The 27,103-nt window shown below is 46.0% G+C and overlaps 1 protein-coding gene across 2 annotated transcripts in view; it reads right to left on the bottom strand.

The window, feature by feature from the left end:
* The window catches only part of mcph1 (microcephalin 1), a 609,760-nt gene that overhangs the window by 28,150 nt on the left and 554,507 nt on the right, over positions 1-27,103 (bottom strand). The window contains exon 14 of one of the 2 annotated variants that reach the window (XM_072498602.1): positions 19,258-19,495. The exons of the other annotated variant lie outside the window; for it this stretch is intronic. Coding sequence (XP_072354703.1) covers positions 19,258-19,495 — 238 coding nt within the window. The remainder of the gene's footprint in view (positions 1-19,257; positions 19,496-27,103) is intronic. 2 annotated transcript variants of the gene reach the window in all.

Genomic DNA, 27,103 nt, shown 5'->3' with positions numbered 1-27,103 from the left:
GCAATTATGATGCGATGAGGCAAGACCTAGGATGCATCAGATGGAGAGGAAAACTGCAGGGGATGGGCACAATGGAAATGTGGAGCTTGTTCAAGGAACAGCTACTGCGTGTCCTTGATAAGTATGTATCTGTCAGGCAGGGAGGAAGTGGTCGAGCAAGGGAACCGTGGTTTACTAAGGCAGTCGAAACACTTGTCAAGAGGAAGAAGGAGGCTTATGTAAAGATGAGACATGAAGGTTCAGTAAGGGCACTCGAGAGTTACAAGTTAGCTAGGAAGGACATAAAGACAGAGCTACGAAGAGCCAGGAGGGGACATGAGAAGTCTTTGGCAGGGAGGATCAAGGATAACCCTAAAGCTTTCTATAGATATGTCAGGAATAAAAGAATGACGAGGGTAAGAGTAGGGCCAGTCAAGGACAGTAGTGGGAAGTTGTGCTTGGAGTCCGAGGAGATAGGAGAGGTGCTAAATGAATATTTTTCGTCAGTATTCACACAGGAAAAAGACAATGTTGTCGAGGAGAATACTGAGATTCAGGCTACTAGACTAGAAGGGCTTGAGGTTTATAAGGAGGAGGTGTTAACAATTCTGGAAAGGGTGAAAATAGATAAGGTCCCTGGGCCAGATAGGATTTATCCTAGGATTCTCTGGGAAGCTAGGGAGGAGATTTCTGAGCTTTTGGCTTTGACCTTTAGATCATAGAATTTACAGTGCAGAAGGAGGCCATTTGGCCCATCGAGTCTGCACCGGCTCTTGGAAAGAGCACCCTACCCAAGGTGAACAACTCCACCCTATCCCCATAACCCAGTAACCCCACCCAACACTAAGGGCAATTTTGGACACTAAGAGCAATTTTTCATGGCCAATCCACCTAACCCGCACATCTTTGGACTGTGGGAGGAAACCCACGCACACACGGGGAGAACGTGCAGACTCCGCACAGACAGTGACCCAAGCCGGGAATCGAACCTGGGACCCTGGAGCTGTGAAGCAATTGTGCTATCCACAATGCTACCGTGCTGCCCCAGAGTCATCTTTAAGTCATCTTTGTCAACAGGAATAGTGCCAGGAAACTGGAGGATAGCAAATGTTGTCCCCTTGTTCAAGAAGGGGAGTAGAGACAACCCCGGTAACTATAGATCAGTGAGCCTTACTTCTGTTGTGGGCAAAATCTTGGAAAGGTTTAAAAGAGATAGGATGTATAATCATCTGGAAAGGAATAATTTGATTAGACATAGTCAACACGGTTTCGTGAAGGGTAGGTTGTGCCTCACATACCTTATTGAGTTCTTTGAGAAGGTGACCAAACAGGTGGATGAGGGTAAAGCAGTTGATGTGATGTATATGGATTTCAGTAAAGCATTTGATAAGGTTCCCCACGGTAGGCTACTGCAGAAAACATGGAAGCATGGGACTCAGGGAGATTTTGCAGTTTGGATCAGAAATTGGCTAGCTGGAAGAAGACAAAGGGTGGTGGTTGATGGGAAGTGTTCAGACTGGAGTCCAGTTACTAGTGGTGTACCACAAGGATCTGTTTTGGGGCCACTGCTGTTTGTCATTTTTATAAATGACCTGGAGGAGGGCATAGAAGGGTGGGTGAGGAAATTTACAGATGACACTAAAATCGGTGGAGTTGTGGACAGTGAGGACGGATGTTACAAGTTACAGAGGGACATAGATAAGCTGGCCCCAAAACAGATCCTTGTGGTACACCACTAGTAACTGGACTCCAGTCTGAACATTTCCCATCAACATTCCCCCCCCACCCCCCCCCATTATGCTCAGGAATATTGGGACTTTTATATCTGCTGCATCTTGTTAGCTTGAACAAATTTGTCAAATCGTTCTGTATTCGAGATCCATCGCTCTGTCTTCTCATCAAACGGTTCCATGGCGCCAAAAATCTCACTCCTGACAAATATTGTCTATGAAGAGAACCTGTGTGGGCACAATGTGTCACAAATATTTAGCAATACCATGATCCCTTTCTTCCAAACCAAGACACAACTCGAGCTAAGCCTGCTTTCCTTTATGTTTTGCAACACCTCCAGCTCTATATTTGCTGTTGCAGAGTAATTGCTAGTCACGGCTACAGAGTTTGTTTCGGGCGGAGCACATGTCGAGCTACTCTCCAAAGTAATTCCCTTCAAATATTTGGTGTTTTGAAAAATTTACAATGCACATAGGGAAAGACTCACTATTGAAAGCACATCTACTAACCTGGAGGGGAGAGCTGGACAATACTGTGAAGAATATAATCTTGATAAAAGCTTGACCCTTGAATTCCAGAATATTTTCTACTCCATGGAACGAGATGGGATGTGTGCATATAAGTCTATTGCTCCACAAAGAGGTTCAATGGCTGTCACGCAGCAAAGTTTTGGCACATTTCTTTGAACATCAGTCTGAAGCCAAGTTATTATTGATCACCCATTTCTATTCTCCCGTTGTCTGTATCATGGCTGTGCTTCTTGTCAGATATATTTTCATATCTAACTGAGTTAAATCTAGGACCCCAAGAGCTAGGTGTAACCATCTTCGATGTTAAGGACAACACTGATTTAATCATTTAAAAAAAGCACTTAACAACACTGAAGTTCTCCCAACTATGCATGAATTCCTTATGAACTCCAGCTGCCAGATAGCTTTAAAGGCAACATCAAGCAATATCTCACTGAATTGATGAGGCAATCGCGTAAGTATGTTCTTTCAAAGGAGAAATAAAACAGTTGGTTTCTGCAAGACTTGTCAATAAAAGAACAAGGGAATTTCCTGGTGATCTCAACCAATGGTGGACCCAACACTTAGTCCCAATAAAAGTAGCTGGTTGAGTCTAAACAGCAGCAGAATTCCTGAAATTCTCAGAAAGGGTTCTTAGGGTTTTGGTAAATTTGCTCCAAATTACCTGTGTGAAAGTGGATTTTTATCACATACTGGAATGCAATCCGAATACCATCAGTGCCTTTGTGTGAACAACAGCTCATGACTCAGGTTATCCCCTATCACTGCAAACACTAGGTGTCAATAAATGCTCACCTAACAACTGCATTTGTCACATTAATGCCTTGTTAAGTTATGTATTTGTATTCTAATTTGCACATTTGTGCAATCCTTGGCATGAAAAGGGTTAAATATTAAACTTGTTTGCTGGTAGGGATACATGGGATAGAAAGGGGTGCACAACAAGTAAAGTTTGGGGAATCTCTGCTTGATTCCCCATTGTCACAGTTGGTTGCTATGGGGTTTTCCACCACTGTGAGCTAAATTTAACTTTATATAATTTTAATGTAAGTAACAGGAAATAGTGGTTTGTGGTTGCATTATTGTACTAGTAATCCAGAGGCTTGGATAAATGCTCTGGTGACATGAGTTCAAATCCCACCACGACAGCTGGGGAATTTCCATTATTCCAAATACATTTAGAATAAAAAGTAATGGTGACTTAGAAATTATGAAACTGTTGTAAAAATCTGGCTCATGAATGTCCTTCAGGGAAGGAAATCTGCTGTTTACAGTCTGGCCTACAGGTGACTCCAGGCCCATAATAATGTTGTTGACCCTTACTTTCCCTGTAAAATAGTTGAGAAAGCCTCTGAGATATGTCATTGTGACAAAAATTTTATAAGAATAAAATCGGACTGACCACCTGGCATTGACTTTGACAACGGAAACAACAAAGGCATACCTTTCCCAGTTGACCCTGTAAAGTCCTCCTTACTAGCATCTGGACATTTGGCAAAATTAGCAGAGCTGTCCCACAGAGCAGCCTGATATAATCATACTCACAAAATTATATCTTTCAGCTAGCAACTCAGATTCCTCCATCATCAGCTGTGTTTGTATGTTGTCCCACCACCAGGACAGACCCAGCAGATGCAATCCAGCAGAGACAACCCAGCAGTGGTATACAGTCAGGAAGAAGTGACCCTTGGAGTCCTCAACATTGACTCTGGACGCAATGAAGCGCCATGGCATCAGATCAACCATGGACAAGGAAACATCCTGTTGATTGCTGCTCAGCGTGTCCTTTAACTTATGAATCAGTACTGCTCAGTTTTGAACGTTACTTTCAAAGAAGCACTGAGAGCAGCAAGGGCACAGAATGTAGGTGAGGACTTCAATGGCCATCGCTATGAGAGGCTGAATAGCACAATTGTTGACTGAGCTGGCTATGTCCTGAAGGATCTGTCTGTCAGTTTGGGCCTGTGGCAAGTTGTGAAAGAGAAACTACCAGACTCGTCTTCTCCAATTTACCTGTTGCAGGTGCATCTGCCTGATGGTAGAACTGACCACAGTACAGTCCTTGTGGAAATGAAGCATCAAGAAACTGTTGAGGGACCTGGGCCGGAATGTTTTGCCCGTTGGGCACACATATGCGGCAGGTCAAGAGTTGGGTGCGAAACACGCTTCTGGCTGCGATTGGCCCCGGAGCATAATTGTATGCAGGCTGGCCAATTCACAGCCAGCCAGTGTGAAAAGTGCACTCTAAAAGGTTGAGCACTGCCAGGGAGGACGAGAGGAGGATGGGCTATGAGAGAAGTGACAATGCAGGTGGGCATTTCCAAAAAGCTCGGTCGAGGACAGTTCTTTGCACTGGAAGATCAGCAAGTTCCGGGCAGACCAAAGAGCGTCTTTCACCGAGTTGATGACCTTCCAGCAGTTGTTGATGTTTGTTTCGGTGTGTGTCCCTGGAAACAGTCCGTAGAGCACAGAGTCCCTTGTCACAGAGCTGCTCGGGAGGGCAGCTGCCGCCAAGGTGCAATGGGGAAAGACCACAGTGTAAGGTCTTACCAGCAAATGTACACCGAGGGGCGGGTAACAGTGTAAATCCACCTTGGTCTGGGTCATTAGCACTCCAATGTATAAAAGAAACATGACAATGTAAATGTTTAAGAAGGAATTGTAACATAAAGAGCGATATGTGTGTAAGGTTATCAAAATTGAATGGAAGAAAGTCAAGGGAATGTATAACTCTGATGAAAATGTACAGTCAAGACAATTCGAAATGTTCTGTAATGTTTATGATAGATTTTATGAATAAAGTATATTTTTTGAAAAAATAAAAATAAAAATAAATTTCCAACAAGCTCGCTGAAAGCTGACAGCTGCCTCAGGGAGCTGCAGTATTCTCCCACTGACATTTGCATTAAGAAAAAGGGTTCAAACTCTCTCTATAATGCAGAATCAAGCAACTGGCAAATAATTTCAAGTAATTTCTTGCATTTTATTTTATCTCTTGCATTTTATTGGGTCTTGGATCGAGAATGGTAAAAAACCCCAAGGCTGATTGGACCATGTGCTAAATGTAAAAGCACAAGGGGCATGTAAAATGCAGGCCAATTGCATGCTTAATAGGTTAATTGCCTTTTGAATTGTCAGTTGGTGTGCTTCCAACTCTTGTGTGTGCCGGCCGACTGAAGTATCGTACAATGGCGCCATGCCTGATGTCTTCTCTCGTGAGTTCGGGTCGGGCGGGCACACACATGCTCAAGCTCTGTAAACTTCTGGCCCTGGGTACAACAAAGGTCACCTCGCTGTAGTGCTGAAGAGTTATGCTCCGGAACTAGACACACCCCTGTGTACAGCTACAACACTGGCATTTACCCAACAAAATGGAAAATTGCCCATATAGGTCCTGTCCATAAAAAGCAGGACAAATCCAATTTGGACAATTATTGCCCCATCAGTCTACTGTCAATTAGCAAAGTCATGAAAGGTGCTTTGGACAGTGCTACCATGGAGCCCTTACCTAACAGTAACCTACTCACCGCTGCTCAGTTTGGGCTCCGTCAAAATCACTCTGCTTCAGGCTTCATTATAGCCTTGGTTTAAACATGCAGAAAAGAGCTCAATTCCAGAAATGAAGTAAGATCGATTGCCCTTGAGGCAAGGTAGTATTGATTGGGTGTGGCATCAAGAAACACAAAGTAAAAATGCAGTCAATAGAATTCAGAGGAAAAGGGGAGACTGTGGCGCAGTGGTATTGTCGCTTGACTAGTAATCCAGAGACCCAGGATAATGCTCCATGGACCCAGGTTCGAATCCCACCGCAGCAGATGGTGGAATTTAAATTCAGTAAAACATCTTGAATTAAAAGTCTAATGATGACCATGAAACTATTGTCATGAAAAGCCAACAGATTAAATAATGTCCTTTGGGGAAGGAAACCAGCTAGCTGGCCTACATATGACTCCAGATCCACAGCGATGTGCTTGACTCTTAAATGCCTCTGAAATGGCCAAGCAAGTCACTCAGTCATTGCAAAAGGAATGAAACCGGAAGGACCAGCTGGCATTGACCTAGGTATTGGAAACTACAATGGCAAACCCAGCCCTTTTGACCCTGCAAAGTCGTCCTGACTAACATTGGGGACTTGTGCCAAAATTGAGAACACCATCTCACAAACTAGTCCAGCAACAGCCTGACGTAGTCATATTCACTGAATCATAACTTACAGATAATGTCTCAGGCAACACCATCACCATTCCTGGATATGTCCTGTCCCACTGGCACATATCACCCCCCCCCCGATAACTGATGAATAAGTACTCCTACATGTTGAACACCACTTGGAGGAAGCACTGAGGGTGGCAAGAGCGCAGAATGTACTCTGGGTGGGGGACCTCAATATTCATCACCAAGAGTGGCTTGGTAGTGCCACCAAAGACCAAGCTGGCCAGGTCCTATAGGACATAGCTGTTACACTGGGACTGTGGCAGGTGAACCAACAAGGGGGAAAACATACTTGACGTCAGCCTCATCAACCTGCTTGCCGCAGATACATCTGTCCATGACAGTATCGGTACGAGTGACCACTGTACACACCTTGTGGAGACAAAGTTCCCTCTTCTTTTTTAAAATAAATTTAGAGTACCCAGGGCGGAATGGTGGCGCAGTGGTTAGCACTGCTGCCTCGGCGCTGAGGACCCAGGTTCGATCCCAGTCCCAGGTCAGTGTGTGTGTGGAATTTTCACATTCTTCCAGTGTCTGCGTGGGTTTCACCCCTACAACCCAAAGATGTGCAGGTTAGGTGGATTGGCCACGCTAAATTGCCCCTTAATTGGAAAAGAAAATAATTGGGTATTTCAAATTTAAAAAAAAATAAAAAATTTAGAGTACCCAATTCATTTTTTCCAATTAAGGGGCAATTTAGCGTGGCCAATCCACCCACCCTGCACATATTTGGGTTGTGGAGGTGAAACCCATGCAGACACGGGGAGAATGTGCAAACTCCACACAGACAGTGGCCCAGGGCCGGGATTGAACCTGGGTCCTCAGCGCTGTAGGCAGCAGTGCTAACCACTGTGCCACCCTTGAAGTCCCATCTTCACATTAAGGGTACCCTCCATCGTGTTGTGTGGCATTACGACCGTGATAAATTACATAGATTTCAGACAGATTTAGCAAGGCTGGACACCCGAGGTCGCTGTGGGCCATCAGCAGTAGCAAAATTGTACTCAGCCACAATCTGTAACATCATGGCCTGGCATATCCCCCATTCTACCATTACCAGCAAGCCAGGGAATCAACCCTGTTTCATGAAGAGTGCAGGAGGGAATGCCAGGAACAACACCATGATATTTCTAAAAATGACGTGTCAACCTAGTGAAGCTATAACACAGTACTACTTGTGTGCCAAACAGCATAAACGGCAAGTAATAGACATAATTAAGTGATCCCACAAAAAAAAGGATCTTAGCTCTGCTTTCCTGCCACACCCAGCTGTGAATGGTGGTGGAGAATTAAACAACTCACTGGTGCAAGAGGCTCCACAAATATCCACATCAGCGCAAAAAATATGGCTGAAGCATTTCCAACAATTTTCAGCCATAAGGTCCATGTGGCTTATCCAACAGAGGTCCCCAACATCACAGATGTCAGTCTTCAGCCAATTCGATTCACTCCACATGATATCAAGAAACGGCTGAAGGCATTGGATAGTGCAAAGGTTATGAGCTCTGACAATATTCCGGCAATAGTACTGGAGATTTGTGCTCCAGAATTTGCAGTGCCCCTAGCCAAGCTGTTCCAGTACAGCTACAACATTGGCATGTACTCGGCGATGTGGAAAATTGCCCAGGTGTGTCCTGTACATAAGAAATAGGACAAATCCAACCCGGCCAACTAGCACCCAATCAGTCTACTCTTCATCATCAGTAAAGTAATGGAAGGGGTCATCAACAGATACACCAAGCGGCACTTACTCAACAAAAGCTTGCTCACAGACGGTCAGTTTGGGTTCTGCCAGGGTCACTCAGCTTTTTAAAGCATTTTTATTAAAGTTTTACATTTTTACACTGTACATTAGTCAGAGATAGATGAGACGGTTACAGTTTACATGTTGTTCCCCCCCACCTGCCTTCTTTTGCTGTTTCAGGGTCTTGTCCTAAGCCCTTTATTGCACCATGGGTGGTTGTTCAGTGTTTTGTCTGCGGGCAGTGCCATCCTTCTCCCTTCCCTCTCCCTGCCGCTGAGCCTCCCTCCCCTTACTTTGCACTCTTCCCATCCTATTGTCTGCCTGCTTTTGAGAGTTCATTTTCATGTGGCCTTGTGTTGGGCCCTCTGGTCTCCATGTCCATCACTCTGGCTTCCCCCTTGGTGTTTCCTCCAGTTTCTCCCCCCACCCTGTTTCTCGCGCCCCCTCTCATTTCTGTCTGCTCTCTTTGGTACCGGTAGCTCCCATCCGTCACCTCCAGCAGGAAGGGGAACATGGGCAGCATATTCATCTTGATCGTCTGTACCCTCCTGCCAGGGAGAGTGGGAGTGCATCCCATCTCTGTAGGTCCTTTTATACTTCCTCCACCAGACTGGTCAGGTTTCACTTGTGGATCCACGTCCAGTCATGGGCTAATAGGATCCCCAGGCAGCGGAATTTGTTTTGGGCTATTTTAAATGGGGGACCCTCCAGCTCTGCCTCTCCCCCTCTCAGGTTCACCGGGAAATCTTCGCTTTTGCCCAAGTTGAGTTTGTAGCCCAAGAAGGCATCGAACTCTCCCAGGAGCTTCATGATTTCTTTCATGCCGTTTTGCAGGTCTGAGATGTAGAGGAGCAGGTCATCCGCACAGAGTGAGACTCTGTGCTCTCTGCCTCCTCTTCTGATTCCCATCCAGCCTCTCAAGTCTCGCATGGTGATCGCCAGCAGCTCAATTGCCCGGGGGAACAAGAGCAGGGACAGTGGGCATCCCTGCCCTGCGCCTTGTGCCTCTGTGCAGCTGGAGGTATTCAGAGCTGGTGGTGTTGGACCGAACGCTCGCCTTGGAGGCGTTGTACAAGAGTTTCTGCCATGAGGTGACCCTGTCCCTAGTCCAAACCGCTCTAATACTTTGATGAAGTATTTCCACTCGACTGCTCAACTCTGTCAAAGGCCTTTTCTGCGTCCAGGGAGACGATCACCTCTGGTGTTCTCTCCCCGGGGGAGTCATTATTACATTCAGCAGCCATCTGATGTTTGCAGTCAGCTGTCTATCCTTGTCAAAGCCCGTCTGGTCCTCTGCGACCACCTCTGGTATGCAGTTCTCCAGTCTTTTGGCCAGGACTTATGCGAGGATTTTCACATCCAGATTGAGCAGCGAAATGGGTCTATCTGATTTGCATTCCGTTGGGTTTTGTCTTTTTTGTGTATCAGCGATATATTGGCCTGTGTGAGCGTTGGAGATAGGGTGCCCCTCGTTAGTGAGTTTGTGAACATCTCCCGGAGGTGTGGAGCGAGAGCCTGCGTGAATTTTTTGTAAACGTCAGCCAGGAACCCATCCGGTCCCGGCGCCTTCCCTGCCTGCGTGGATCTCTCCATGACCTCTCCCAGTCCTATTGGTGCTTCTAGCTCCCTCCGTTTATCGTTCCCCCACGACTGGCATGTCCAGTCCATCGAGGAACTGTTTCATCCCCGAGTCCCCGTCGGGGGGCTCAGAGGTGTACAGTCCCCGGTAGAAGGTCTCAAATGCTTCGTTGACCTTTTGTGGTTTCGGCTATCATTCCGCCTCTGCTATCCTTCACCTGCGGTATTTCCCTTGTGGTTGCCTGCTTTCTCAGCTGGTGAGCCAACAGGCGGCTTGCCTTCTCTCCATGCTCATAGAAGGTCTCCCATGCCTGGCGGAGTTGGTACACTGCTTTGTTTGCGGATAGCAGGTTAAAGTCCATTTATAATTCTTTCCTCTACACCAGAAACTATACGATTGGGTCCTCGGAGTATCTTCTGTCAACCTCCAGAATGGAGCCGCTCAGATGCTGCCTAGCCGCCATCTCTTCCTTATCTCTATGAGCCTTGTAGGCAATGATTTCTCCCCTAATCACAGCCTTCAGTGCCTCCCAGAACTTGGAAGATGAGACTTCCCCATTCCGGTTGTTTGTAATATACTCGCCCATGGCCTGTCATGTTTTCTGGCAGAAGACCTTGTCGGCCAAGAGGGTCAAGTCCAACCTCCATGTGGGGTGTTGGGCACGGCCCATTTCCAACCTCACATCCATGTAATGTGGAGTGTGGTCAGAGATAACGATCTGAGGAGTATTCCACTCTTATTATTTCTGGAAGCACGGATTTCCCCAGTTCAAAGAAGTTGATGCGGGGTGTAGGCTTTGTGTACTGGTGAGAAGAACGAGAATTCCTTCTCACCTGGGTGCATGAACTGCCATGGGTCCACTGCCTCCATCTTCTCCATAAACGTTTCCAATTCCCTAGCCATGCCTGCTGTTTTTCTTGTTCTGGGATTTAATCTGTCCATTCGTGGGTACTGTACACAGTTAAAGTCCCACCTCCATGATCAGTTGGTGCATGTCTATGTTGGGGATTTCCCCCATGGTCTTCTTTATAAATTCCGCTTCGTCCCAGTTGGGTGTGAACACCTCTGCCAGAACCACCGGTACCCTGTCTAGCGCACCACTAACCGTGACGTATCGTCCCCCTTGACCCGTAACCATTTTGTCGCCGTGAACAGCGTCCTCTTGCTTGTCAAAATTGTTAACCCCCCTGGCTCTCGTCCCATAGCAGGAATGGTAGGTCTGTCCCACCCAGCCCTTCCTTACCCGCAGTTGGTTCTTCTCCCTCAGATGCATCTCTTGGAGGAAGACGCTCATACTTTTCTGGTGGGTGGATACTCTGGATCCTTTCATTGGGCCGTTAAGTCCTCTAACATTCCAGGTGACTACCTTGGTGGAATTTTCTGTCCCTCTGTTCCTGCGGGACCAACCATGCTTCCCTGTTGGATGTGCCCCTGCACTCCAGGGTTTCCCTTTGTTCAGGGATCCTCCAAGTGGCTGCTTGCAGAGCCACCTTGTTCCATCTTCCCGAACCTGACCAACTTAAGCCAGTCTGCAGCCCTTCCCTTCCTTATCGTTGTGCTCCCCCCGTGGTCCCGATTCCCTCCTCCGCCCCCCCCTCTGTGCCCCCCCTGCCTACTGGCTCCTCACCTTTCCCCACATCCCTGTGCCCGCCCCCCTACCCCACCTCCGTCCCTCCCCAGCTGCTTTCTCCCCACTGGGAGATGCGCTGCGGCCCCCACTCTCATGCTTCTGAGCGCTAGGTTTCCCTGCTAGTGTGGTTGGCCCCCCTCTCCTGGGGTTCTTCTGACCCCTTCCTGCGCCCATTCTGTTGTTATCCTCTGTCTCCTCCTCACCCTCCCCTGCATTCTGCTGCCCTCACCCCTTCTTTCCTATGAGCTAGTTCCCTTACGCACAGTGAGGTAGTGCAGTCCCACTCAAAATTGTCCATTTTCATCATTTTTTCCCTGCGTTTTCCTCACCGTTGCCTCATTTGCATTCTGTCCAGTCCGTTTGTACGGATGAACTCTCCGCCTCTGCTGGGTTGGTAAAGTAATGTTCTTTATTCTGGTATGTCACCCATAGCCTGGCTGGGAATAAAATCCCGAATTTAACATTGTTTTTGTACATGGCCAACTTTGCATGGTTGAACATGGCCCTATGCTATGCCAGGTCTGACCCAATGTCCTGGCATAGCCTTATCATGTTACCCTCTCAACTCCTTGCTTTTGTCTGCCGAGCCCAAAGCAGGATCCTCTCCCAGTCCTGGTATCTGTGCAGCTTGGCTATTATCACCCACGGCTGCTCCCTGGCTTTGGGCTTTGGTCGGAGCGACCTGTTTGCCCTGCCGATCTCCGGCAGCTTGGGGAAGCTGTTCCCCCCAACCAAGTTGCCCAGCTTTTGGACCACGTAGTCGGTTGGGTCTCTGCCCTTGATCCCCTCTGGCAGGCCCACTATTCAAATGATTTGTTGCCTAGATCAGTTCTCTTGGTCCTTGACCTTCTGTCGGGCACCCTTGGGTCTCCACCAACCTCTTTATGATTGATGACCCGTTCGCTGAGGTCCGTTGATGCCTTTTTGAGTTCTGGATCATTTTCCCCTGGGCCTCCAGCCTCCTTCCCATCCTGTCAAGCGCCATCTGCATGGCGGCCACGTCTCCGCCACCCTGACCGCCGTTTGGATCTCCACCTTGATCTCATCTTTCATTGCGGTCAGTTCATTAGTTAGGAGCATCTTCCAACCATCTCCAGGTTGGGGTGGGGGTGGGGAGGCTGCTGTCCGGGTTGCCGGCCTCCCTCTCTCAATCTGGAGTCAATCAGAATCAGGGGGAAAACTCTCATATCTAGAAGATGCTTGTGGTGGTTGGAGGTCAATAATCTCAGCTTCAGAATATCACTGCAGGAGTTCTTCAGAGTAGTGTCCTCGGCCCAAACAACTTCAGCTGCTTTATCAATGACCTCCCTTCCATTGTAAAGTCAGAAGAGGGAAAGTACGCTGATGATTGCAGTGCTCAGCACCATTCGCGCCTCCTCAGATACTGAGGCAGTCCATGGCCAAATGCAGCAAGACCTGGACAAAATCCAGGCTTGGGTTGACAAGTGCCAGGCAATGACCATCTCCAACAAGATCTAACCATCACACCTTGACATTCAATGGCATTATTACTATCAATGTCCTGGGAGTTACTATTGGCCAGAAACTGAACTGAGCAAGTCAGGACTGTAATAGAATACACTCCATTTGCCTGGGTGAGTACAGCTCCAACAACACTCAAGAAACTCGACACCATCCAGGAGAAAACAGGCCACTTGATTGCTACCCCTTCCACAAATATTCACTCTCTCCACCACCGAAAAACAGTGGCACCTATGTGTACCATCTACAAGGTGCACTGCAGGAACTCACCAAGGTTTCTTCAGCAGCACCTTCCAAACCCACGACCACTACCATCTAGAAGGCCAAGAGCAGCAGCTGCAGGTTCCCCTCCAAGCCACTCACCATCCTGACTTGGAAATATATCGCCGTTCCTTCCCTGTCATTGGGTCAAAATCCTGGAACCCTCTCTAACAACATTGTGAGTGTACCTACACTGCAGAGACTGTAGCGGTTCAAGAAGGCAGCTCAGCACCATCTTCTCAAGGGCAACTAGGGATGGACAGTAAAAATACCAGCCAACGACACCCATATCCCGTAAAATGAATTTTAAAAAACTCTACAACGTTGGCATCACAGTGAGCAGAGAGGAAAATGGCTGTGGTTGTTGCAGGCCATTCTGAGGTCTTCCTGGCCAGTTATGACATCAACTGGGATCATAATAATACATCATCTTAAACATTTACTCCATTTACCAATGGCACACCTTGGCAACAATGTTTACCATCGACATGATGCACTGCAGCAACTTTCCAGGGCTCCTTCAACAGCACCTTCCAAACCTGCCACTGTTGTGTTCTTTGTATTGTCCTCCAGGATGGTGAAGATTGTAGTGTTGACAAAGAACAGCATGCAGTGTTTAACAAACAAAGCTAATGTATGGGCAGCACGGTAGCATTGTGGATAGCACAATGGCTTCACAGCTCCAGGGTCCCAGGTTCGATTCCGGCTTGGGTCACTGTCTGTGCAGAGTCTGCACATCCTCCCCGTGTGTGCCCTTCGGATGCTCCGGTTTCCTCTCACAGTCCAAAGGTGTGAAGGTTAGGTGGATTGGCCATGATAAATTGCCCTTAGTGTCCAAAATTGCCCTTAGTGGTGGGTGGGGTTACTGGGTTATGGGGATAGGGTAGAGGTGTTGACCTTGGGTAGGGTGCTCTTTCCAAGAACCGGTGCAGACTCGATGGGCCAAATGGCCTCCTTCTGCACTGTAAATTCTATGATTACACTACACTTGTTTTGATTCAAACATTTGCTAAGGAATTCGATAAGTAAAGAATACACTACACTTCTACAATACTAAACTATGCTATCAGCTAAACTATCTCACATCTACTCAGTCTGGCTCTCTTCCACTCTCTTTCACTCTCTCCAGTCTCTCTCCCAGAAGTCAAGGATGCATGTGATATTTATATGGTTGCGCTATAGCACCATCTCGTGACTAGAGTAGTAACATTACATTAATCCTTTTTGTTCCTTACACTATCCACATATTGTGACAGCCACCTCTACCAATTACAAGAACAAGGCTATTCGGCACATGGAAACACTACCACCGGCAAGTTCTTGTCCAAGTTGCACATCATTTTGAGTTGTAAATGCACTGCTGTTCCTTCATTGCCACTAGGTCAAAATCCTGGAATTCTTTTCCTACAACACTGCAGTCATCACATGTAGCCATCACCTACATCACAATTCAAGAAGATGGCTCACCCCCACCTTCTCAAGGGCGAATTAGGGATGGGTAATAAATGGTGACCTCACTGTCATGATATTCAAACATACATCATAACACATACATAATGATAGACAGCCCAACAGACCAATTAGCACACATAACACGACAGCCAATCACAGACAAGAGCAGACACAGTATAAGACAAGAAACACAACACCTCCTGGCCAGTCCATCTGGAGACAGCACAGGGCCAGGACGTCATTAGCAAGACGCTCACACAGTCACAACGTGCTGAGTACCAAGTCAGATGTGTAAATAGTTAGTTGGAATAAAACTGCGTTGTACCAATCGCAACCGTGTTGGTTCGTCTGTACCTCAGAGCACCCAACACCTCACTCACCAATATTGTTCACATCCCATGAACAAATAGAATGAAAACTGAAATCCATCTGTGGTCGGAAATGTCAAATATTGATTCTTGCACCATGAACGAGTAACCTGGGCAGCTAAGAGCATCCACAAATAATAATAATCATCATTTATTGTCACAAGTAGGCTTCAATGAAGTTACTGTGAAAAGCCCCTAGTCGCCACATTCCGGCGCCGGTTCGGGGAGGCTGGTCCAGGAACTGAACCCGCGCTGATGGTCTTGTTCTGCATTACAAGTCAGCTGTCTTAGCCCACTGTGTTAAACCAGCCCCTAAATGGATATCAGACAGCATTACCTGGAGGTCAAACTGGGTTTCATCAAAGTTTCTTTTTGTTATCAAACAAGCAAAGTCATGGAGATGAGAAATAAAAGCTAAGGTTTTGAAGACATTGTCAAAGCACTTGTTTTTTTCTTCCTTTGGTGATGGAGGTGTACCTGAACTTCATTATTATGCCATTTCAAAAGCTCAGCTAATTTTTATTTTTAAATTTTATTTGTGCAACAATCTATTAGCCAGATTGTAACAAAATGTGCAAAGGACATCATTGCTCTAGATCTCAATGCTACAGGCCTACTGGCACTGCATTTTTAAAGGAAAAGATACTTCCTCTTCACCTGGACACCATGGTAACTTTCCACCAATCATACCTCATATTTGTAACACAGAGATACCAGGATAAACATGTTGGTTTACTTTTAAGTTCAGTCATAATCCAAAAGGAAGGCTGATAATGGCATAATACTTCTGCTGACTAGGCTACATAGTTATCATTTGTTTAAGTACTAAATGCTTGTATTTAACATTTGAACCATATAGCAAAATTACAATCATGTACATGGATATCAGTGGAGAAACAATTGGCATTGGCTATGATTTTCCCTCGACTAACTAGTTGTCAATACGCTTAGTCTGGACTCACAGATGAAGGAAGAGCACTTGTTGAGGAATCCGTGTCCATGAAGCACATTCCAGCAGAAGTCTGTGCTTTAATAAGAGGGAAATGAAAGTAAAGATAATACTCGGCAACAGGGAAAAAGAAATTGAACTTGTGAAACTTAAAGCCACAAGTATTCTTCCCAGCATAGCTTGGTGAATTACTTTCTCTAATCCCACAGCTGCCTGGATGCCTCCTCCACATTTAATTCCAGCCTTCTGATGCTACCTCACTTTAGTCTTTTTTTAGCTCGCACAGTTATAGACTTCCTTTCGGTTTCTTCCCTAGACAATTTCTCCTTGGATTCTTTTCTCTCTTTTGCCTCGATTGGCATCCATTCATCTGCATGAATGTAACACGGTATTTTACATTTCCCATTTCTGCAAAACAGGAGGGGGGAGGAGAAGTAAAACAAAAAGCAGGAAAAAAGAAAATGTAGCAGAAAGCAGGAAGAGGGCAGTAAATTGGAGGTGATCCATGAATAAAAAAGAAAAGTATTTGAAAAGCAAACAAGAACATGGAAAAAGCAATGTTAACAGAAGGAGAGGACACGAGAAGTGGAGAAAAGAAATATATACATACATAGGACATAGAACAGTACAGCACAGTACAGACCCTTTGGCCCACAATGCTGTGCCGACCATTTATCCTAATCTAAGATCAACCTAACCTACACCTCTTCAATTTACTGCTGTCCATGTGCCTTTCCAAGAGTCGCTTAAATGTCCCTGATGACTCTGACTCCACCACCTCCGCTGGCAGTGCATTTCAAGCACCCACCACTCTCTGTGTAAAGAACCTACCTCTGACATCTCCCCTATACCTTCCTCCAATCACCTTAAAATTATGTCCCCTCATGACAGCCATTCCCGCCCTGGGGAAAAGTCTCTGGCTATCCACTCTATCCATGCCTCTTATCACCTTGCACAGCCCTATCAGATCACCTCTCTTCCTTCTTCGCTTCAATGAGAAAAGCCCTGGCTCCCTCAACCTTTCTTCATAAGACATGCCCTCCAGTCCAGGAAGCATCCTATACAATTGTACATATATTATATATCTCCACTCTGGTCACTCTAATTTATAATTTGGCTATTCTATAAATATATGTACTATTTCTCAATAAACCTGCAGTTGTGATTATCCAATTACTAACCAAATGCAAATGTCACCATCGCATGACATAAACATTGGATGGGATTTTCTGGCCGCTCCCCCCCCCCCCCCCCCCCACCGACGGCAACCCCTCATGAAGGGTTCTCCGGCGGCAGAGGGTGCGAAGAACGGAAAACCCCATTGACAGCGGCGGGACCGTAAGATCCCACCACCGGCCAACGGCGGGTTGTCTCTAACGCTGCAAAACAAGCCATGGGTGGGTGCAATAGTGTACTAATTTCTACTGTCCAAAGTGGCAGTCACTATCAGCATAAAACTTGGCCTAATTCAAACTTTGGTGCTCCTCAAACTACAGAAAATATATTCTTTTTTAAATTATAGGAGTGAGCTCTAAAATGTAACCAGATTTGGAGTTCAGATGATGACATATTGCAAAGATTTTGTGACTTGGTTAGGGTACAGTCTGGTACTCAATCCCTGATATCATATATTACAGCAGAAGATGTGCCACATGGGTTATAAACTAGTTAAGTATTATAGAAGCAGTCACAATGCTTAAGTATCACCCACATATTTGAATCCCTGTGTCTAAATAATCTAATCAGATATAACACATTTTCTCTTATCTTATGTTATCTCAACTTTGCAGAGATTATGAGAATTGGAAGTTAAGTTAATATTACTTTAAAAGATGACAATGGGTGAATGACCTCATGAAAACTCATTTTGGAATGTGCATGCTATTAGAACCGCTGTAAAAGCGATTTCTTGCCATTTTCTTTTAACCATTTAACTTGAATTTCAGGGTCATGAAAGCTTATTTTTAAAAGATAAAATGATGGCTATTAATCAGACTGCTCCAAGATATGACTTTATTTCTTCATAGTTAATCTCAATGAATTTGCAATCAGTCTCGTCAATTGTCTTTCTCCTATTACCAACCATGGCTAGCGTGATTTTAAAATCTAGGGATCTAAATATTTGTGAGTGACATTGCTGGTAGAAATAAGTGTTCTGGACTGCATCACAATTCTATCACCAAAGATTAGATCTGTAGATTTAAGGAAAAGCACAAACCAGTTTTTATAGCTTTATAAACACTAATTTCTTCTGATAAAATCCTTCTGTTAAACTTTCGATAAAATAGAGTAGGGGGTATTTAAGCTGTAATTATGCTACAACTTCTGTGAAGCTTCAACGGATTGGCAATGAGCTTTGATACAATAGCAGTCATGTAGTTTGGGAGTTAAGTCCCAATTTAATTCCTGTGCACACTGAAGCTGAGGAGTGAGACCAGCAGAAGAAGATAAACGTCTACTATACACCTCCCATCTGATGTTTTTAAAATATTCAGGCTATCTATCCACTGTATCTATTAAACGTGTGGAATATTTTCCAATGGCTTGGTTAGAGCAACTCTCACTGACTTGCTCATAGTATTAAAAATGAACAGCCTTGGAACTGAGCTTCAAGCATCCATGCAAATCAGTGCAATTCTCCTTTGTCATAGAGCTTGATAACATGGTATAACTGAGGACTACCAGCTCCATCATCTATCAAATACACAGAAACCAGACAACTACAACCTAAGACAATGTCAAAAGACTGAAAGGAAGCTGAAACCAAAGAGAAAATGCTGGAAAATCTCAGCAGGTCTGGCAGCATCTGTAGGGAGAGAAAAGAGCTCACGTTTCGAGTCCAGATGATCCTTTGTCAAAGAGTCACCTGGACTCGAAAGGTTAGCTCGTTTCTCTCCCTACAAGGTTACTTCAACAGCTCATTCCTGGTTCAGAATCACAAGAAGGACAAGGGCAGTGAATCATCATGTCATCATCACTTCCATGTTGCTCCTCAAACAGGACTATTTTGACTTGAGCACTTATTGTTATTTCTTCATCAGCACAGTTTCAAAGCAATAGCATTCCTACATAACACTACTGCGGGGAGCACCACCATTAGAGTGTTTCAAGGAGAAAATATGCCAATACTTTTTCAGGGCAACCAGGGACCCAATGGATACAGACTTACCTATATTAGGGGAATAAATGTAAAAAAAAAATTGTCTCCTCACTGAATATATTGTTAATAATAACAAAAGGATTTTTAAGAACAGGGAATTGCCATTAGGTCAAACAAGTTCTGCTCTTTTAATTGATCAATATGCTCGTGGAGGATTTCTGCAGTTGGCTACACACTCACCCAGTATCCAATTTTCTGATAAGTATTGACTTCCTGCAGGCCTCTTTCCCTTGTAGTGTCCAATACAAATCCCAGCTTTGCGTAAGGTTTTGCACACCTTTCCCCCACACAACTCCACCAGTTTCTCCAGCATCAGGATCGGTGGTTCACTTTTGGGTGAAATGAAGATCAAAGCCTGATTTGCAAATAAGTCCTGCTGATAGGCTCCTGTTGTTGACTGCTTTTCTAATCTGCAGATCTGTTTATTGAGGAAAAAAAGTAATTTTTAATTCTCCACTGTGCAACATTGACCATTGAAAATAGCTTCCAGTTAACAGAATGTAAATTTATAAAGTGTATAATCAAAGAACCAAGTAGTGAAAAGTGACCAAGTCAATGAGGCTGTAACAATCTTCACATATTTTCTATTGTTACAACTGACCTAAAAGTGTCTCTTAGGCTTTGCTGTGTCTCACAATCAGTTTCAGTTATTTTCTTTTTACGTTCTCTCTGTCTTGCATCCAGGACCGATTAACTTGATTATCATCTTTGATTCTCAGGACAACTTTACAAACTAGTGGGTAGCTGCATGGAGGATACGCTGACTGGATCGTCTGGAATTTTTGGTCAGCAGTTGGGACTCCATTGTGTCTGTATCCCAACCACTGCATTGGAAGTTGCCTCCTGGTGGCTGAATGGGGGCTGACAGCACTCCAAATAACTTTTCTAACTCCTCCCCCCACCCTACCCACCCAACCCAACCCCATGACCTTGTCTGTTAGATGGCCACAGATGTGGCTGCAGGTTGCCCTGTCGAGCCGTTCCCACTCAAAAGTAGCTATGTGGGAGCTGTTGCCAGAATAAATTTCACCTTCATAAACAAGTCTTCAGAAAGTGCGGCAATCTTGATGCGTTTTTTTCTCTCTTGTCTACATTAGCAGCTCCCACCTCCGACAATGGGGGTGCCAATCTGTCTCCTTGCTCACCACCCTTAATTGGATTTGGCCAAGGACACACTTCGGCCATCAATTGGTCAGCCATTCAGATGTAGCATTGGGTCTTGTGCGAAAACAAGATGCGGAGTCCACAAAAAGAAAATTCCTGCCCTGTATGTATGTTTGTAAAAACATTGAAGTAACATAAAAGATCATAATAATAACAACCTTTTATCGTCACAAATATGAAGTTACTGTGAAAAGCCCCTAGTCGCCACATTCAGGTGCCTGTTCGGGTAAGCTGGTACGGGAATTGAACCCGCGTTGCTGGCCTTGTTCTGCATCACAAACCAGCTGTAAAGCCCAGATGTATTTCTGGATCAATATGCTCCTTATTTACCCAAGTAGGTTTATAAGGCCCTTTTGTCATTTAATTCCTCCTGCCTTTCACCCAATCCGAGACCTTTTTTTAAAATTCTTTTCTCGACCCTCCCCACTTAGATTTGCTTAAAACATTTTTACATATCTAACTTATCCCAGTTTTGTTGAGTATTGCAACGGAAATGATATCTGTCAGATGAGACATTAAACTGAGGCCCCACTTGCCTGAGAATGATTTCATGGCACTATTTGAGGGAGAACAAGGAAGTTCTGGCCCATATTTATCCCTCAATCTACATTATTAAAACAGATTATATGCTCATGTATTTTACTGCTGTTGTGAATCTTGCAGTGAAAAATTTGAAACTGTGTTTGCCCAAATTACCAAAGTGGCTTCATTTCTAAAGTACTTAATTGGCTGTTCAGTACACTGTGACATTCTCGTGAAATGCACTATATGGAATAGAATTCTTTCCATTCCTTCAGTGTCAGCCTGAATGGTAAAAAGACAGAACCAAGGACTTTTTATCAGAATGCACAGAGAAATTGTGACAAGATGGAATAATTGTTAGCAACAAGTTAGAACCGTTGAGATATGAATATTCCAGGCTAATGACAATTTGGGAGGACAGGAAGAAAGAAGTGGAGTAGCTCGATTAAAAAAAAAAAGTAGAGTACCCAACAATTTTTCTTTCCAATTAAGGGGCAATTTAGTGTGGCCAATCCACCTACCATGCACATCTTTGGGTTGTGGGGGTGAAACCCATGCAGACACGGGGAGAATGTGCAACCTCCACACAGACAGCAACCTGGGCCCGGGATCGAACCCGGGTCCTCAGTGCTATAGGCAGCAGTGCTAACCACTGAGCCACCCTATGGAGTAGCTCTGTTAAATAAAGGATGAAGTCAGTACAGTAGCGAGACATGATCTTGGTTCTGAGGATCAAAATGTAGAGTCAATTTGGGTGGAGACAACAAAGGCAAAGGGAAGAAGTCACTGGTGGGAGAAGTTTCTCGGCCGCTAACAGTAATTACAAAGCGGGACAGAATATAAATCAGAAAACAGGAGCTTGTAAGAAAGGTACAACTGTAATCATGGGAGATTGTAATCTTCTTGGATTGGATGAAGCAAATTGGTAAAGGTAGCCTCGAGGATGAGTTCATCTAATGTTTATTCAGGACAGTTTCTGAGAACAATACATTCTCATCCGGGGAACATATTATTTTAGACCTGGTAATGTGCAATGACACAGGATTATTGGCCTCGCAGTGGTACAGTGGTAGACATTGGTACCAGCGATAAAGGCACAAAAGTGTTGAGGTCCTGCAAGCAGAATTTAGGGAGCATGGAAGTAGATTAAAAAGCAAGATCCAGAAGGAAGCAATCCCTGGATTACTTCCGGTGCCATGTGCGAGTGAGTATGGAAATAGCAAGTTAGTCCGGATGAAAACGTGGCTGGAGAAATGCTGCAGGAGGGCTTCAGAGCTTCGGCACATTGGGATTGTTTTGGGGGATGGCGGGAGCTGTACAGGGTGGATGGTTTGCACCTGAGCCGCAATGGGGCCAGCATCCTTACAGGGAAGTTGGCAAGTGCTGTTGGGGATGGTTTAAACTAATGTGGCAGGGGTTTGGATCCTGAGAGAAGGTTCAGAAGGAATTGACGCACATGCAAAATTTGAAGAGCCATCGAGTGAGTCAGGAAAGCATAGAATTTATAGACCAGTTAAGTCACAAGGGAGTTTGGCAAGATTGGATGATATTTATTTTAATGCAAGGAGTCTGGCGAACAAGGTGTCGTGTTATTCACCCTGGGGTAACACGGACTGCAACAGGATGCAGATGAACTGTAAAGCTTACACCAAACATAGGCATTGGTTCAATACGATTTATTGAACTTCTGTAACGATGCACACAGCTGGCTGTGGGTTGACACTCTACTACTCTAAGTGTACTAACTCTAACTTACTAGACCAGGCTAGCTCTGATCCACGTGTAGAAGGTGCTGACTGATATATACACTCTGACTGTCACAACAGTTATCACCAGTGGAAAGAGGCGGAGTGCTGATGCCTCGTGTGTTTAATAGTTGGAAGACCCCCTCTGGTGTTCTGTCTGGTGATTGGTTATGTTCTGTCCTGTATGTTGATTGGCTAACCTGGGTGCCTGTCACTGCCTGTTTTTACCTCATGATGTGCATGGGTGGATATTATGACATCCCCCCTTTTAAAAAAAAAATTGTCGGTTGCTGAGAGGCATATACAACATATTTACAGATATAACTATTTACAGCAAATGGTGAGTGAATGCATATGTACATGTAAGGTGTCTAGCGTGTAGATACAGAACAATATGTACAAAGGAAATATTTATAAGTCCAATCTCTGGGGCTGGCGCCGGATCCTTGTCGACCGCCTGAGAGGTGAAGGTGGGGACGACGGTGCCTTGACAGGTGGGATTGCAGCCAGATTGGTGGCCTCGTGGAGCGAGGTGTCCGGAAAGGGCATAACGACATCAGGGAATGTGAGATCTGGTGGTGGGCAGGCAAGTTTGCGTAGTGCCCTTCTGTTGCGCCTGACAATGGATCCATCAGCTATGCGAACCACGAACGCCCTGGGAGCAGCCGATCGGACAACAACAGCTGGAGCTGACCAGCCTCCACCAGGCAACCAGCATCTTCCGGAGAGAGCACAGGCAAATCAGTAGCATGAGCATCGTATGTCAGCTTTTGCTAGTTTCTGAGTTGCTGCACCTTTTGCAGCACTGGAAGGTGATCCAGGTCAGGTAAATGAATGGCCGGAACAGTCGTCCGCAGGTCACGATTCATAAGGAGTTGTGCCGGAGACATACCGGTGGACAGAGGGGGTGCCGTGTATGCCAGGAGCGCAAGGTTAAAGTCAGAAGCTGAGTCCGCAGCCTTGCAGAGCAGTTGCTTCATGATTTGGACCCCTTTTTCGACCTTCCCGTTAGATTGCGGGTAATGCGGGCTTGAGGTAATGTGCTTGAACTGGTATAGCTTCACGAAGTTGGACCACTCTTGGCTGTAGAAGCAGGGACCATTGTCGCTCATGACCGTGAGCAGAATACCATGCCTGGCAAATGTCTCCTTGCAGGCCTTGATGACAGTCCTTGATGTGAGGTCGGACAGTTTCACCACTTCGGGGTAACTCGAGAAGTAGTCAATTATAAGCATGTAGTCACGCCCATTGGCGTGAAAAATGTCGATTCCCACCTTAGACCACGGAGAGGTCACGATCTCGTGTTGCTGGAGTGTTTCTTTGGGCTCAGCAGGCTGGAAACGCCGGCAAGTCGCACAATTGAGGGCCATGTTGGATATGTCCTCGTTGATGCCAGGCCAATAGACAGCCTGCCGGGCCCTGCGCCTGCATTTCTCGATACCGAGGTGTCCCTTGTGGATCTGTTTGAGCACTAAGCTCTGGAGGCTGCGAGGAATAACGATACGATCCAGTTTGAGGAGGATCCCCTCGACAACTGTTAGGTCATCCTTGACATTAAAGAACTGGGGGCATTGCCCTTTTTGCCAACCATTTGCAAGGTGATGTATGACGCCCTGCAGAAGAGGGTCCTTGGCAGTCTCTCCTCGAATGTTGACGACTCGTTCGTCTGAGGCCAGGAGGTTGCTGGCACACAGTTGCACCTGTGCCTCAATTTTGCGGATGAAGTTGACCTGTTCACAGGTTCGAGGTGATGGCGCGAGACAGGGCATCCGCAATGATTAGCTCCTTTTGTTTTTAAAAAATTTAGAGTGCCCAATTCATTTTTTCCAATTAAGGGGCAATTTAGTGTGGCCAATCCACCTACTTGCACATCTTTAGGTTGTGGGGGCGAAACCCACGCAAACACGGGGAGAATCTGCAAACTCCACACAGACAGTGACCCAGAGCCGGGATCGAACCTGGGACCTCGGCACCATGAGGCAACAGCGCTAACCCACTGCGCCACAGTGCTGTCCTGCAATGATTAGCTCCTTGCCTGGTGTGTAAACCAATTCAAAATCATACCTGCGGAGTCGAAGGAGAATGCGCTGAAGCCTGGGCGTCATGTCATTCAAGTCCTTGTGAATGATATGGACTAGGGGTCTGTGGTCAGTCTCTACTGTGAAGGTTGGTAGACCGTAGACATAATCATGGAACTTTACAATACCGGTGAGGAGGCCCAGGCACTCTTTCTCTATCTGAGCATACCTCTGCTCAGTGGGAGTCAAGGCCCTGGACGCATAGGCCACTGGAGCCCAGGACGAGGAGTCATCCTTCTGGAGGAGCACCGCACCAATGCCGTCCTGGCTGCCGTCCGTGGAGTTTTTTTGTCTCCTGCTCTGGGTCAAAAAACACTCGTACCGGAGCAGTGGTGAGCTTTGCCTTTAACCCGAGCCACTCTGCTTGATGTGTGGGTAGCCACTGAAAGGCAGTGGACTTCTTCACCAGATGCCTGAGAGCCGTGATGTGAGATGCGAGGTTGGGAATGAACTTTCCCAAGAAGTTAACCATACCCAGGAAGCGGAGTACCGCCTGTTTGTCTTCCAGGGTCTTCATGGTGTTGATGGCCCTGACTTTGTCCGAGTCCGGTTGCACGCTCTGCTGGGATATTTGATCACCCAAAAACTTGATTGATGACATGCCAAAGGAGCATTTGGCCTTGTTCAACTTGAGGCCGTTGGCATGTATGCGTCTAAAGACTTGTTGGAGACGAGATATGTGTTCCTCTGGAGTCGTGGACCATATAATGATGTCATCAACATAAACCCGCACACCCTCAATGCCCTCCAGCATCTGTTCCATGATCCTGTGAAAGATTTCAAAGGCTGAAACAATACCAAACGGCATGCGATTGTAACAGTACCTTCCGAAAGGTGTATTAAACGTGCAGAGCTTCCTGCTGGACTCGTCCAGTTGTATCTGCCAGAAGCCACGCGATGCATCTAGCTTCGTGAAGAATTTGGCATGTGCCATCTCACTGGTTAGCTCCTCCCGCTTCAGGATCAGGTGGTGTTCCCGCATTATGTTTCGATTAAGATCCTTGGGATCTATACATATGCGCAGTTCTCCAGAGGGCTTCTTCACACAGACCATCGAGCTGACCCAGTCAGTCGGTTCCATCACTTTAGAGATTCTACCCTGGTCTTGGAGCTCCTGCAGCTGCTCCTTTAAACGGTCCTTCAGAGGAGCTGGCACCTGGCGTGGTGCATGGATCACAGGCGTGGCATCAGGCCTGAGTAAGATTTTGTAGCGGTATGGCAGCGTGCCCATCCCACTGAACACATCCGGGTATTGTGACAGGATGTCGTCAATGTCAGCCTCAAGATTCATATTGGCAGAGGACATGGGACCTTTGCTCTTTGTAGTATATATAAGTGCTGGGACCTTTGCTCTTTGTAGTATATATAAATGATTTGGAGGAAAATGTAACTGGTCTGATTAGTAAGTTTGCAGACGACACAAAGGTTGGTGGAATTGCGGATAGCGATGAGGACTGTCTGAGGATACAGCAGGATTTAGATTGTCTGGAGACTTGGGCGGAGAGATGGCAGATGGAGTTTAATCCGGACAAATGTGAGGTAATGCATTTTGGAAGGTCTAATGCAGGTAGGGAATATACAGTGAATGGTAGAACCCTCAAGAGTATTGAAAGTCAAAGAGATCTAGGAGTACAGGTCCACAGGTCATCGAAAGGGGCAACACAGGTGGAGAAGGTAGTCAAGAAGGCATACGGCATGTTTGCCTTCATTGGCCGGGGCATTGAGTATAAGAATTGGCAAGTCATGTTGCAGCTGTATAGAACCTTAGTTAGGCCACACTTGGAGTATAGTGTTCAATTCTGGTGCCACACTACCAGAAGGATGTGGAGGCTTTAGAGAGGGTGCAGAAGAGATTTACCAGAATGTTGCCTGGTATGGAGGGCATAAGCTATGAGGAGCGGTTGAATAAACTCGGTTTGTTCTCACTGGAACGAAGGAGGTTGAGGGGCGACCTGATAGAGGTATACAAAATTATGAGGGGCATAGACAGAGTGGATAGTCAGAGGCTTTTCCCCAGGGTAGAGGGGTCAATTACTAGGGGGCATAGGTTTAAGGTGAGAGGGGCAAGGTTTAGAGTAGATGTACGAGGCAAGTTTTTTACGCAGAGGGTAGTGGGTACCTGGAACTCGCTACCGGAGGAGGTAGTGGAAGCAGGGACGATAGGGACATTTAAGGGGCATCTTGACAAATATATGAATAGGATGGGAATAGAAGGATACGGACCCAGGAAGTGTAGAAGATTGTAGTTTAGTCGGGCAGTATGGTCGGCACGGGCTTGGAGGGCCGAAGGGCCTGTTCCTGTGCTGTACATTTCTTTGTTCTTTGTTTTGTTCTTTATGGCATGTACGTGCTGGACGAGATTGAGTAGTTTGCATGCATGGGCACCAAGCAGGGAAGCCTTGTCAGGCTTGACGATTTCGAATCGCAGTGTGGCTTTGATGGCCTTGTTGGAGACATGCAGGTGACAAGACCCTAACGCAGTAATGGCATTGCCATTATAATCAAGCAGCTGGCAGG

The sequence above is a fragment of the Scyliorhinus torazame genome, chromosome 4, assembly GCF_047496885.1.
Source record: "Scyliorhinus torazame isolate Kashiwa2021f chromosome 4, sScyTor2.1, whole genome shotgun sequence".
NCBI lineage: Eukaryota > Metazoa > Chordata > Chondrichthyes > Carcharhiniformes > Scyliorhinidae > Scyliorhinus > Scyliorhinus torazame.
The sequence above is the reverse complement of the archived record's forward strand: the minus strand, read 5'-3'. Positions and strand labels throughout refer to the sequence as shown.